The 15229-nt window shown below is 37.3% G+C and overlaps 1 protein-coding gene across 4 annotated transcripts in view; it reads left to right on the plus strand.

Annotated features, from left to right (window-relative positions):
- Positions 1–15229, plus strand: part of PDE4D (phosphodiesterase 4D) — a 1269731-nt gene that overhangs the window by 478765 nt on the left and 775737 nt on the right. The window contains exon 1 of one of the 4 annotated variants that reach the window (XM_019743373.2): positions 8672–9365. The exons of the other annotated variants lie outside the window; for them this stretch is intronic. Coding sequence (XP_019598932.2) covers positions 8908–9365 — 458 coding nt within the window. The 5' untranslated portion in view covers positions 8672–8907. Of the gene's footprint in view, positions 1–8671; positions 9366–15229 lie in introns of those variants that run through there. 4 annotated transcript variants of the gene reach the window in all.

The raw sequence follows: 15229 nt of genomic DNA on the forward strand, positions 1-15229 counted from the left end.
TTGACCAAAATGTCCCAACTATAAGAAAATCTGAGATAATCCTGAAGCTGATTGTTGGGAAGATTTGGTGCTCCATCAGCATTATGCTCTAACCCATTGACTCAGTAGTTGAAGACTTTGAATATCACTTTGAGACTCCTCCTTGGTGAAGATCTTCAAACTGGATCTTAAGTTTATTTGGGATAGCTGAGGCTTCAGCTCACCTCGTCTTTCAAGAAGGCACACACCTAAACAATGTATCGATATGAGAGAAAAAGGAGGAATATAATCATATTTTTGCAACCAAATAAAGTACTTTTTGAAAACAAAACAAAACCAAAAAACCCTTCCTGACCCTAGGAAGAAAAAAACTTTGTGGAGATGAAGAAGATGTAGGGGAGTAAATATTTATGGACACACATGTATATTCTGGGAAGGCGTGAATCACAGAGAAATGAATGGGGCAGGTTCATCTTGCATTTGAGAGCTACACATATTTTTCCACAAAAATTTTTATCCTCATTCGGCTTTAATTTAAAAGCTAATCTTTGAAAGGAGAATGAATTCTGTTTTAAAGAAGTTTGGAATAATTTTTAGCTCAGAATTCTATTTGGATTTCCCGGATTTTTTTAGTCTGCCAGAGTTGTAAAAGTTCGTCCAGTGATTTGATTCGAGATGGTTACAGACACAGAGTGTTTACAAATGGCCTGCAGCTTTCTCTTCTAAAGATGGAATATTCTGCTCCACATGCCCACCGCTTGTTCCTACCCCCCTCAGTTTTATCTGTTCTGTTGGTGATGAAGTGGGTTCCCTGCCTGTGGATGGTTTATGTGTTTGTTTTATTATGCAATATCCAGTCTGTACAAAATAACCTTTGTAACATGTGTAGGTTATAGAACACATTATTTATGAACCACAATATTCTTAATACATTGCATCTACATGTGAAATTCTTCCTTCTCTCATTGACCACCTTTTCCTTCTCCACTTACCAAGTGGCAACTATCCTAAGTGTTGTGAATTTCATAACTTATCTATTTTTAAATACGTCATAAAATATAACGTATTTATGTGTTCTTTAAAACCTTGCTGCCTAAGTATGGTCCACAGACCTGGAGGATTGGTGTCACCCGGGCATGTATTGGAAATACAGAACCACAACCCTACCCCAGATCTACTGAATCAGAATCTGCACTGTAATAAAATCCCCTGTAGATTCATATGCACAGTAGTTTGAGGAGCACTGTACCGAATATATTATTTTTTCTTGGTTTTTAAAATTAATTTTCTTATTGTTTCCTATTTTTTAATTTAATAAGAATGGTATTATTGTGTTTGTAGTCTGCCACTTGCTTCGTTAACTCAACGAGACATTTCGAAGATTCATCCAAGTTGCCTTGTGTGGTCAATCATGGCTACATGATGTAACATTCTGTGGATATCCCAGAATTTATCTTTCTTTTATTGCTAGACATTGATGTTATATACAGCTTTTTGTTATAATGCATAATCCTTCTATGAACATTCAGGTACATGTCCCTTGGGTGTGTGTGTGTGTGTGTGTGTGTGTGTGTAAGAGATTCTCTATGTTAAGTACGCAAGAGTGAAATTGTGAATAGTAATGTATGTAGTCACCTTTAGCAGATAAGTGTAAATTGTTTCTCACCAGCAATGTGTAAGAATTGCCATTCATCTAGATCTTTACCAACACATGACATTATCAGGCTTATTACTTTATTGCCAACCTAGTGGACATTACATGCCCTCTCATTGTGATCTACACTTTCATGTGAGACCGATCGATTATTCTTAAGTTTTATCACCATTCTACTTTCCTCTTCTGTGAAATGCCTTCCCTTGTATTTTGCCTATTTTTTCTATTTTTTTCTTATTGATTTATAGGTGTACTTATTTTGAATTCTTTTCTCATTTTCTCTTTAAGCCTTTAAAAAATTTTAATTAAAATGTATTGGGGTGACAATGATTAGTAAAGTTATATAGATTTCAGGTGTACAATTCTGTAATACATCATCTATATATCACATTGTATGTTCACCACCCAGAGTCAGTTCTCCTTCCATCACCATATATTTGATATCATTTACCTTCATACCACCCCTCTCCCCCCTTACTCTCTGGTAACCACTAAACTATTGTCTATAGTTTAATGTTAAATAGAAATATTGATAATGAGCATTTGCATGTTGTCCTTTGAAAATGATATTTCTAATATTTTAGCTAATATCTTTTCAGCTGTCTAATTCCATATTAAACCACCCATTCACTGATGTTATTAAACAACTTATCCACTGTCATTTTTAATTTCAGAAATTCTTTGTTTAGTATCCCCCTTTGTCATCCAGGCAAGATCACACATTTTGGACTCTGAATGACCAGGGCCCAAGTCCAGGCTTTGACACTGAACAAATATCTGACCTTATATGAATAACTGCTTCTATTAACTTTCAGTTTCTCATGTGTGAAATGGAGTTAAGGCTAGAAGTCCTCTATTTTAAGAAGGGATTAAGAAGTCCAAATTGGTAGTTACAAAATAGTCACGAGGATGTAAACTGCAGCATAGAGAATATCATCAATAATGTAATAACTATATATGGTGCCAGGTGGGTACTAGACTTATTGGGAAGATCACCTCGTAAATTATACAAATATCTAACCACTATGCTGTATACCTACTAATATAATATTGAATGTCAACTGTAAATGAAAATAAATAAATAAACTAATTACCATATTCAACTCAATGTAATAGGAACTTTATAAAATGAGAAATATTATTTTAAATTTACAGTCGCTTAACTGAATGGAAAATCATACATTTTTCCATACCAATGACTACCGTGTTACTTTTCAGCATCTCAAATTGTAAGATTAAGTCTTCTTCACATTAAGAATCTAAAGAATCTTAATTATTTTTGGCTTTTGGTAGTTAGACCTAATTTCATTATAACAGGCTACTTCTTAGCTACTTCTCATAATCTCTTTTGCTGCTTTGAGATTGAGAGTGACATTTCAAGACATGTTAATTTACGTGAAAATTATAATTATCAAACCTTAGAAGTTTAGTATTCTCTCTTAAAAGTCAGATGAAAGTTTTTGACAGATGGATATTTAGCACCTTAGTAATTATCCTTCAGTTTTCAAGAATTAGTTACTGTGAAAATTCTGTGACCTCTTCGGAGAGACTTGGTAATATCTACTCATTTTAAGTGCATTGCTGCTGTATGATTGGCCATAATTTGGTAGTTATTTCAATGATAAAACAATATACAGCTTCAAGTACTTATGAATACCTTGTTGCTTTACAATAAAACATGGAAGTGTAAGCTTTCTCCCTGAAAGAAATATTTTCTTCACTTAGAGGAAATCTTTGTTTCCCAGGCATATTTTCATTTTTTTCCCACATACAGAATAACTGATCTCTTCAATGAGGCATTATACTGTAGTCTTTTGGAGACATTTTAAGTGAGTATTAGGTATCTAAATCTAATTTAATTAAGTCTAAAATTCAACTGGGTGTAGCTCTATGAACACAAGTAACAAATCTGAAGTGTTACCATGGCCCACAAGGCTTTCCTTTATCTGCTTTTATTTCCAAATAGCCTCCACCTCACTTGACCCCAAGCCATTGGCAAGCTTGGTATTCCTCAAATGTAATAAGCTTGCAGCTATGAGTGTCTTAGCATTTGCTTTCTCCATAGCCTAGAATGCTGTCTCAGTCTTATTTCCTTCAGGTTGCTGCTCACATGCCACCCTATCAAAGAAGCCTATTTTGACCCCCCTTTTACTCCCAAGCATCGTAGTCTAACTTCTTAATTTGCTTCAACTTACTTTAGCCACATCTGACAAATTTATGTATTTGTTTGAGTGCTTATTTTCTCTCTCCCGATTATAACAGAAGAGCCAGAACTTTTCTGTTTTATTCACTTCTTTTTCTCCAGAACTATTTGACATATATTAAGTGTTCAGTAAATATTAGTTGAATGAATTAATTAATGTTGAAATAATCAGGTGAACAAGTGTTTTCCATGTAGAATTAAGGTCACATAGTCCATAACATCTGCAGGAGACTGGCTCAGTCCTTTTTAGTCTCTGTTGAAAGACTCACTATGATTTTCAAAATATTAAAATGTGAATAAAGAAATTCATTGTTGCAAGGATTAAATAAAATAATGTATGAAAAGGCTTTGGCAGAATGCCAAATGTTAAATGTTCAATAAATGCAATACATGTACTTTCATCTGAATTCATCCTTTCCCCTTTCTCTTCTGTTACAATGAAAGTGTTGGCTTTTGTCTAGTTTAAGACAAATCCTACCATCTATACCTTAGATTTCAATTCATCCTCACCTTCTCAGGGGCAACACACCATCTATTATTCCCTTTCATCCTCTCATATCCTTTACTTCTTCTATCTTTGCATGTGGCCTTAAAATCTGGTTGACCCAAAAGGAGGCCCTTTTGATAATTTACACAAAGTCACCCACATTGCATTGAGGAGTCACTTCATAAGAAGTGGTTCATTATCAGATGTTTGCATATTTGCCCACCTGTTCTTTTGACAGATTTATAGAATTACTTGCCATTTTCTGACTGTCAAATATCCCTAAGTCTTTGTGCCAGTTTTTTCCCAGAATGCTTTTACCCTTTGATTCTCCCCAAGACACATACCCACAGTCAAACATATATGTTAATCCAAAATGAGATTAGCTAATTTCAATTTATACTTGAGGTCTTGGCTTCTGCTTAGATGCCATTCTCTCTTTGTGAATCCTCGCTGAGCCTCAAGAATTGAATGTCCTCTCTCTCTCTCTCTCTCTCTCTCTCTCTCTCTCTCTCTCTGAATTGTAGTTGCTTATTTATGTTTATTTTCCCCACAACACACTAAGCTCCTTGAGGACAAGTATTTTTCACGTTCATCAATGAAATACCAAAGTCTGCATGGAAATTGACATATAGTATATAAGCAATATTTTTAAACTTGAATTGTTGAGTAGAGTCATTAGAAAGGTACAAAATTGGTTTCTGGTGCTATTGAAACCTGTAGAGCCAACCAACCAGTTGCTGCTGAATTTATATCAGTGTGCTAGTAAAAGACAAAAGTGTTCAAGTGCAGCATTTCTTAGTTCAACATTTATTGCATACTGCTGTTTGTTTCATATTACAGAAAAAATTACTGAAGAATGACCTAGTATATTGGAAGCAATTTAGTTCAAGTATTTATAGTGGTAATATTTAAAATATTATCTAATATGTGTATATATTTTACAATTTTAAAAGCACTTCATATATCTCAAGGAAATATTATAAACCTATTTCTCAAAATTTTGAAGACCTGGGTCAAATCTCAGACTTTGAATGGATCCTTTGGATATTTCTAAATAGGTAACAGTTTGTTCTTGTATAAAACAATGTCTGATGATGAAAATTTCCACTTATATACTGACTGTTTGCATCAAGTTGATGCATCCTAACAAGAAAAAAACACAGGTATGCTCAAATATATATAGGATATATGCCAAAAGAAAGTTTCACCTAACTCTTCCTCCCATTACCAGATTAGAAATGGACCCTTAGTTATCATAATGTACCATTAAATTCTGTGTTCTGGATAGAAGTGGGGCTTCCTCTCTCTTACCTTTTAATTGAGATAATTTCTGCTAGAACTCTCCAACCTTATTGACAGAAATGTTCTCCCTTGTTAATTGCCCAGAAACACATTGAGAGATTGATTGGATCACTAGGGCATGTTTGAAATGCACTGGCAGAAAAGAGGGGTGGTGGTGGTGTATAATAATCTCTGTCTCATGCTAATGAGACCAATTAACTGTTTATTTACGTTTGTTCAGAAAAGAAATACACTGACTATTTACCAAAAATGTTTACTTTTTATCCAGATGTGTGATAGAGAATAATGAAAGCTTTCAAGGATGCCCCATTTGAACCCAGTGGTTTACGAAAATCCTCCCAGAGTGTGCCCATAAAACTCCAACATCTATGGTCCATCAGTGGGGGGAAATGGATAATTGATTTGACATATGAGCATGGAAAACCAATGGATCAATTGAATATTTCCTTTTTTAGGATTGTTTAAATATGAGTAAGCAACCTAGATTAATGAAAATAATTTTTCAGTGGAACACTGGGAGAGCTCAATTTTTAACAGTATAAGATTTTCTTGAAACATGGAAGCTTAAGCACTTATTGTATATAAGGCATTGTGCTAAGTAGTACCTTATTAAATAATCACAACATTCTGAGAAGTAGGTAATATTAATACAACTTTGCTATTAATACAACTAATAGAGACATGGAGGGTAATTAATTTAGCTAAGGCTGAAAGTACAGGTAGTGGTGGATTGGAACCCAAGCTGTCTTACTTCAAAGTTCACTTAATAAATTACTATCAGTAATCTTCTTGGAAATATAAGATAAATTGAAAATTCTTAAAGTTGGGAACATGTTAGACTTGAATGATTTTCTTATATTTAAAAATGTACCTGACTTGTAATTATATAATAAAAAACAAAGGAATCATTTTTTTAAATAAGTGGAGAATATAAGAAAAAAAAGTATTCATGAATTAAAAGGAAGGATAGAACTGACAGTGAGAATCACCTTATATTTGAATTGTTCTATGTATTTGAAAAAGAAGATCATAAACTGCTTCTACTGTTATTATTTGAAGTTAGAATAAGAGTTTCGGACAGAGGTATTTTGCCGTTGTTATATTGAGGGGAAAGGTGGCGAGCATTTCAGAGTTAAGAAGAAATTTGTATATTTCTTTAAAATGGCTCCATATGTTAATAATGCTATGAATGAAAAGGAAAATAAAACAGTTTACACTGTATAACACTTCCTCTTCTCTCCTTTCCTGTTTGGAAAGATACCAGCTCAATGTCTCCGAAGGCATAGAAAAGGCTTTGACCACTGCCATTAGTCACACTTGTATCTATAAAAGGGAGAAAGTGTGCCTTAGTCAAGTATGTTTTCAGTACTACACAGAGGGACGTGGTGCTTAGGAAACTGCCTTGTTCCTCTAAAGACAGCCTTTCTCAGGTTTTGTGCATGGAACACATATGGACAGAGAGACAATACTGAAATATTAGAGGAGGGGACATTTCCTACCATTAAAAAAGAAAAAAACAAACCCATGCAAAGATGCCGAGTGTTGTTTTTTTTCCCCACAATATTAAAATTAATTGCTCTCATTTAGAGAAGGAGACCCTTGTACATTTCATGGCCTGTTCTTACTAATGAGCAAAGTGAGCATTTATTTTCATTGTTGTTATTTGCCAAACTGTATCTATACTGAACATTCACTGCATGGAGAGCATTGGATTTCTACATTCTGGAGAGTCTGAGACATGGTTCCTGATTGTGGTACTTTAGTGTTAATTATATTATATGCATAAAATGTACATAGTCAATTATGTTATGATTGAGTGTGTGCAGAGAGTAGAATAATTACACTGCCAACAAGCTATTGTGAGTTCTACATATATTTATATTTCAAATAATGGATGGTACAGTGGTAACTCCAACACAGTGTAATTCTAGAATTATTTTTAACAGTGAGTAAATGACATTTGACCTTTAAGCAATATGGTGACATTAAAATGTACAGGAAAATATGTCTATATATTGCTCTGAAATTCTCTTGCCTTCTCAAAAACATTCAACGTTGCAGGAAAATACTAAAGGAAGGCAAATAAAAATTGAACTTGGATTGTAGTGTCAAATTTGACACAATTTTTGTAGAATAACAACGACACAATGTGTTTTAAAACGCTTTGGTAGTTGAGCTGTGTTCTCCTGGAAGTGGCAGAAAGGGAAAATTGCAGGCAGGACCTAACAGCAGAAACCGCTGTCAGTGGTTTGTAATAGAAAAGGTGCCCCAATCTTAACTGTCGCCAGCTAGCTCAGCCGTGGAGAAGGCTTGCCTTGATTTCCAGCTAGGACCACTCTTGAGGACCTTCATCGCAGAAGCAGCAGCAAAACGAGATACTAGCCAGAGGAAGATCTTCAAGAGAATACACTGGGCATTCTCCTTGCTATGGGAAAGAGCAACACAATATTTAATCCTATGTCAGGGCGAGAGACTGAATTAACCCTAATATTGGATCTTCACCAAAATTCAGTTTTTCAGCGACGCTCATACACACCATTCTGGGCAACTTTGCCAGGTCACATCCCTTATCTTTGGAAGCCCCAGTATGGGGCTTATTGTCAACAATCTCTGAGAAATCGTCCAGGAGCCACCAAACGGCATTTCTCAAAGAAGACTGAAGCAGGCGGCGGTGAAGAGGAAACCTCAGGGGCAGTGGGGGGCAGCGGGCGAAGGGAGGCGGGGGCACGGCGAGGGGAAGGATCAGGAGGACAGGTCTGATTCCTGACTGGCTGGGGTGGTTTCGGAGAAAGTCACAGCTCCAGCGCAGCAGTCAGGAGCTGTCCAACTTTTCAGCAGCGGCGGGCTCAGGATTCCGGCGCCTTGGGCTCAGAGGCGGCTACCCCTGCCACTGCAGTTATTGCTCAGCTCGAGCTGCTAACAATTCCTGCCCTCGCCGCCGGCACCCAAAGGAAGGGAAGAAGAAAGGGAAGGAGGTGGGACCGACCGTTGTCGAAGCGGAGTACTGCACGCCCTAGTCTTGGTGACTTGGGGAGACCAGGAGCGTGTCTCTACCACAACCACTGTGAAGGGAGCCTTGTCGTGCTCTGTGATCCCTCCCGCCAGCAGAGCCCCCTCTCGGTCGCCTCGAGCCTCTGAGCCTCTGGTGGCTTCAAGCGGGAAGCTGAGCCCAGCCTCTGTTCGGCGCCAGAAGCGGCAGCAGCAGCGGCAGCAGCAGCGGGGTGGCGCTCGGGCCAGTGCAGTGAACCGGCTGGGCAGCAGGGCACGGAGCCGCCAGCCAGGATGGAGGCGGAGGGCAGCAGCGTGCCGGCTCCGGCAGGCAGTAGAGAGGGCAGCGAAGGTGCTGGCGCGGCCACACTCAAAGCACCCAAGCACCTCTGGAGGCACGAGCAGCACCACCAGTACCCACTCCGGCAGCCCCAGTTCCGCCTCCTGCACCCCCATCACCACCTGCCTCCACCGCCGCCGCCGCCCTCGCCCCAGCCCCAGCCCCAGTGCCCGCTGCAGCCACCACCGCCGCCCCCCCTGCCACCACCCCCGCCACCGCCCGGGACAGCTCGTGGCCGCTATGCATCGAGCGGGGCCACTGGCCGTGTCCGGCATCGTGGCTACTCCGACACAGAGCGCTACCTGTATTGCCGCGCCATGGACCGAACCTCCTACGCGGTGGAGACTAGCCACCGGCCCGGCCTGAAGAAATCCAGGATGTCCTGGCCCTCGTCGTTCCAGGGACTCAGGCGGTGAGTGGAGAGCGGAACGGGTCACCTCCCCCCATTCAGGCAAGGGGTCACCTCCCCAGTTCTCAAAATTTCCTTGTTGATCTATTCTTCACCAGCAGTCCTGCACCCAGGGTCAAATTCTATTCTGGGAATGGGGGGAGGGCGAGCAGGGGCATGCCTGTCCTTGCTAGAACGGTTAGGATTCAGGTGTGTGTAAGAGACCCTGAATGAATGGTAATTGAGTGTGTGTGTGTGTGTGTGTGTGTGTGTGTGTGTGAGAGAGAGAGAGAGAGAGAGAGAGAGAGAGAGAGAGAGAGAGAGAGATTCCCAGTTATCTATACCACCCACCACCTCCCTCCCCACCCACTTCCATTCCACCCTGGCGAGTGGGACTAAACGGTGGAATTCAGCTTGCTCTGATGGAGGAAGAGTGAAGGAAGGGGTGGGGAGGGTTGAACCAGGGAAATACTTGGTGATCTGTACACTCCCCCCAGAGTGAAGGGGGTTTGTGGGCAGATCTGATTGGGATAGGGGAGAGGGGGCAGGTATGGGTGAGACAGTTTGGTCCCAGGATTTCAGCTTAAAAAAACCTGAGAACAACTCAGACAAAAGAGTTTCTTTTGTCAAGTCGGAAAGTAAATTGAAAAGCGAAAGGAGAGAGCAAACACGTGGGTGACTTGGAGAGTTTGGAGCAAAATGTTCAGCTATCCTTATGAGAGAGGAGAGAGAGATGGAAGGAGGGAGTGAGGATTCTGTGGGAGTTACATTGTGTCAGTGTGTGGTGTGTATGGAGTTATCCTTGCAAAGTCCCAGGAAGAAAGCATCCCATTTTACCAGCAGGCAAGACACACATATTTGATTAGGGTGATTTCTCCTTAACATAAAGTGCTCCGGAAGACAAGGCAAGGAAACGGCTTGTCACTGGAGTTTTAATAGATGCAGAATGTTCCTCTTCCAAGGAAATGAGTAGTATAAAGGACCAATTACAACTGCTTTGAGGAATCAGTTCCAGATTCTTAACTCTAGCATAGAGGTGGAAGTTGGGCCCATATTCAGTCCCTTTCTGTGCAACCCAAAACAGTTTCTTTTCTGTCCCAGGCCCTCCAAGCAAAGACTCCCCTTCTACACACACACACACACACACACACACACACACACACACACACACACACACTTGCTGATCTTGGCACACCTAATAGCAAAGTAGGACTGTCATCATCTAAGCTTAGACGTAGGTAGGCGCTGATGGGCTACACATTGTGGATGATGGGGAATTGTAGAATGTAAATCAGGGCTGGGTATGGAAGCAGGAAGACCTTGGGCTGAGATTGTTTGTCCAACTCTAATTGGCAGAGGATAGTTATCAGGAAATTTTAATAGTGTTCAAATGTGAGTTTTTTTCTCCCTCCCTCCTTTCCTTCTTTTCTTTTCTTTGTTATATGAGCATGTCTCTCTGTGTTTTGTATACACTATGGGCAAAGGAAATCCAGCCAAATAGAGTATCTCAACTCTGCTGAGCACACATACTCCTCACACCCTTTGCCTTCCTCACACCCCTAGGTACTAAACATTGTGGTGACAGCACCATACCTGTTAGATACACTGTACCTGTAATTAATCTGAATTCAGATTAATTGAAGATTGGTGTGATTTGCAGACATTCATAAATTAATATGCAAGTTATGTTTTTACAGCCCAGAGTGCTAAAACCCACATCCAACTTTACCCTTTTTTGAAGAGGTGTGTTGAGCACTATGTGTGTGGGACTCCAATTGTGGAATAAATGCAAGGATAGCACTTTGTGTATTTGACCTATTGATAGAAAAACTTTGTGAGACTGAGCCCTTAATAAACAATAAATAAGAACAAGAGTTCTAGCTTAATCTATGAGTTGATTGACTTTACAGGGTCTCTTAATTAACTTCATTTTTAAATAAAATACAATGTGTCTGAGGGTGGAGGGAGAAAATAAGCTAATTAGAATACAGGTATTGCATCATTCATTTGAATTAATTTTTTGCTGTGCGTGCTACACTGATGAATTGTTCTATTTGAAATTTGTTAGTTGAATGGTTCATGGAAAACTAAGATGTATAATATTTACACATAGCTTCCACTGTGATTCATCTGATAAATCATTGTCATTCTATTTAAGCATACTTGGATTTAAAATTCTTTACATCACTTATGTGTTTCCCAAACACTCCTATATCACATGTCAAGCTTTTCCTTAATAGAGTTGCTTTTGCAAATAAACGTGTTTTTCAAGGAGGGGATGGCTATTAACTTTCATTCTTTAAAGAGAACGGTAGCAATGCTTTAAAATTATCAAAACAATTCATATTTAGTGGGTATTTGAACCCACTAAAAACCCATTTCACTGAGATGAAATGGTATTGTCTCCATTTTATAGATAAGAACACTGAGCCCTAGAGAATGTGAGTAACTTGTTCAGTAGTATATGGACTATGAGTGCCAGAACTAAGACTGAGACCCAGGTCTTTTGCCCCAACAAAGGCAATAGGTGCTCCTATTGTAAATGTGCACATAATCGGGGCATGTTGACAGAATAAAGAAACATAAAGAACCAGACATGAAGTTTATATTGGTTGATACCACAGGAGATAAAGTCCAAATGAACCAAAAATAGGATATGGATGAAATCTTTTTGTTGTTGTTGTTTAATGACAAATAGGCTCTGGAAGCAATGAGAGATTTTAACCTTTACTTTTAACTTTTGAAATCCTAGCTGTTACACTGGTGTTAATGATTAAAAATGGATGCAAACCAGTGTATTTGTTGACTTTGTACAATGAATATATACAATACTAGATAGGAAACAGTGTTCAGAGAATTGAAGCTAATCTAGAACACTGCAGGTTGTTTTCAGTGATCTTCGAAGAGGAAACAAAACTGTGAGATGTGTGCGAAGTATGTGTATATATGTATGTGTGTACATGTGTGCCATCATCCAAATGAAGGGTTTAAATTGTCAACTTAATGTCTCTGAAAAAAGCCTCATGGATGGATGGATGAATATTTCCCTATAGCTTATCAAGAAAAATATGTCTTTTAAAAGGCTAGTAAGTTGGTGCAAAAGTAATTGCGGTTTAGAAGGTTAAAAGTAATTGCAAAAACCGTAATTACTTTTGCACCAACCTAATATTTTTAGCATGCGTAGTAGCATTTCTGGATATTATCTTGACTGAAATTTTGAGAATCAGTTACAGTGTGTGAAGCAGTGGGAAAGAGGTTTACCTGGTTTAATGAAGAAATTTGTGTAAATAGAAAGGAAGCAATCCTCAGACATTTCATGGTCAGTTCTTTTGATTGCGTGGAAAATGTAAGTATGTTAAATAAATTTTGTATTAAATTGTATCTAACAAAGTAGATTTATTTTTTAATCTCAAAATAGAAGGAATTTGAACTTATGAAATTATCAGGGGAATGGGTCTCTATATTACTAAGAGAACAAAATGAAATATTAAAAAAGTTAAAACACCTTTTAAAAATTATATATATATATCAAATTAAGAATTTTAATTGCTAGTTCCTCAAAATGTAACACTAGTTTAACTACACTGATACATGATTTAATTATTTCCTAGACTTCTTTTTACACAGCAAAATATCTCCCTTATCAGAAATGTACTTTACTAAATCTACAGGAGCTATATATTCTCAATAACAGATTAATTTTCAACATTATTAATCATAAGGGGAATGCAAATCAAAACCACAATGACATATCATCTGACACCTGATAGATGGCTGTTATCAGAAAGACAAGAAACAACAAGTTTTGACAAAGATGTGGACAAAAGGGAGCCCTTGTGCAATATAAGTGGGAATGTCCATTGGTACAAACACTGTGAAAACCAGTATGCAGATTCCTTAAAAAATTAAAAATCAAACTACCACATGATCCAGCAATTCCACTTCTGAGTATTTATCCGAAGAAAACAAAAACACGAACTTGAGAAGATATATACTCCCCCATGTTCATTGCAGCATTATTTATAATAGCCAAGATATGGAAACAACCTAAGTGTCCATCGATGAAGAATGAAATGGAAATTTCTGTTGTATATATACCATGTATAATATGTACACACCCACCCACACATATATGTGTACACACACATATATAAACACACATATATGTATATATATATACACACACATATGCATGTGTGTATATATGTATCTATACATATATACATATGTGTGTGTGTAAATATATATATATATATATATATATATAAATATAAAATACATGGTATATATACAACTGAAATTTCCATTCCATTCTTCATTGATGGACACTTAGGTTGTTTCCATATCTTGGCTATAACATATACATATATACACACACACATATATGTATATATATGTATATATACACATATATCCATATGTGTGTGTATATATGTATATATAAATACATTATATATATAATGGGAATTTCACTCAGCCATAAAAAAAGAATGAAATCTTGCCAACTGTGACACCATGGATGAACCGGAAGGACATTATGCTATGTAAAATAAGTCAGACAGAGAAAGACAAATGCCATATGATTTCACTTACATGTGAATCTAACAAAACACCCAAGCTTATAGATATGAAGAAAAAAAAAAAAATGAAGCTCATATATGTTATACAAAGAAGAGATTGGTGGTTGCCAGAGGTGGAGGGGGGAGGTGGAGAAATAGGTAAACCGTTTTTGTTTTTACTTAAAATGAATTAAAAAAAATTAGATTGTAAAGTCAAATAGCATAGATGATTCCTTGGGTTCTCTAAAGACATTTTAAATGACAGATGTGTAAATATCAAGAAGCTAACATTTGATTTAGGTATTTTAGAAAGAAAATAGCTAAAAAGTATAATTTTACTCAGTATAAATCCCAAGCATGTTATAAAAGATTTGATATTCACCTTTTAAATACACTAACAATATATTAAATGAAAGGGAAGACTAATTATATTGTAATATTTAAATACTAAAAATATTCAGAGTTTTATTTTTCTACTCTGGTTATAAAAAATATTTCTCCATTGTTTTTCATTGATTTATCAAAGATTTTTAATGTATATTTTTCTTAATTAAATGATGCAATGATAGTCTAAGTTCATGAAGCAAAATTTGAGTTTCACATTACCAAAATAACTGATTCAAAACTTGGTCATTTAAACTGTCTACATCAGTGAATCTAAGACTTTGGATTTTCGGAAATAGTAATATTTTTTAATAATATTAGATAACTGGCATAAGTTTGCCAGAATGCCATATTTAAATTTTAGTAAATAAGGACATTAAAGACATTTAAATAGCAAATAATGTGTGTCAGTATTCATATTTTTCACTTTTCTTATATATTGCCAAAACAGTGTCAGAATTAAAAAAAAACCCACAAAAACACAAAACCAAAAACTGATTTTATCATTTCTCTGTGTTCTGTGACTTTGTTACATCAAAAGAAATATGTCATGGATCCATTACCTTCTTACATTTTTAGTTCTGAAGTTATGTACCTCCCATATTTCATGGGGATGGAAAATGGAGGAAGGGAGGAGATAGAAGGGAAAGAGAGACAAGAACATGTCCTCTAAGCATGGAATATACATAAGCTCTTTTCTCCTTTTGATTGGACCATCTTGGTTCAGTTGCCCACTTATGGAGTAGTAACAGGGAAATAGACAGCCAACTGCTGTCCACAAGACACATTTCTCCAAGACTATGTTAACACTATGGAATGTTAAGATGGGAAGGGACTTAGATTTAAGCAAAACTAGCCTACCCCTGCTGATCTTTTACACTTGAAGAAGTATATGCCCTGAGGGCTTAATTTACTTAACACAGCAATTTATTGACAGAATGAGAA

The sequence above is a fragment of the Rhinolophus sinicus genome, linkage group LG03, assembly GCF_036562045.2.
Source record: "Rhinolophus sinicus isolate RSC01 linkage group LG03, ASM3656204v1, whole genome shotgun sequence".
Taxonomy (NCBI): domain Eukaryota; kingdom Metazoa; phylum Chordata; class Mammalia; order Chiroptera; family Rhinolophidae; genus Rhinolophus; species Rhinolophus sinicus.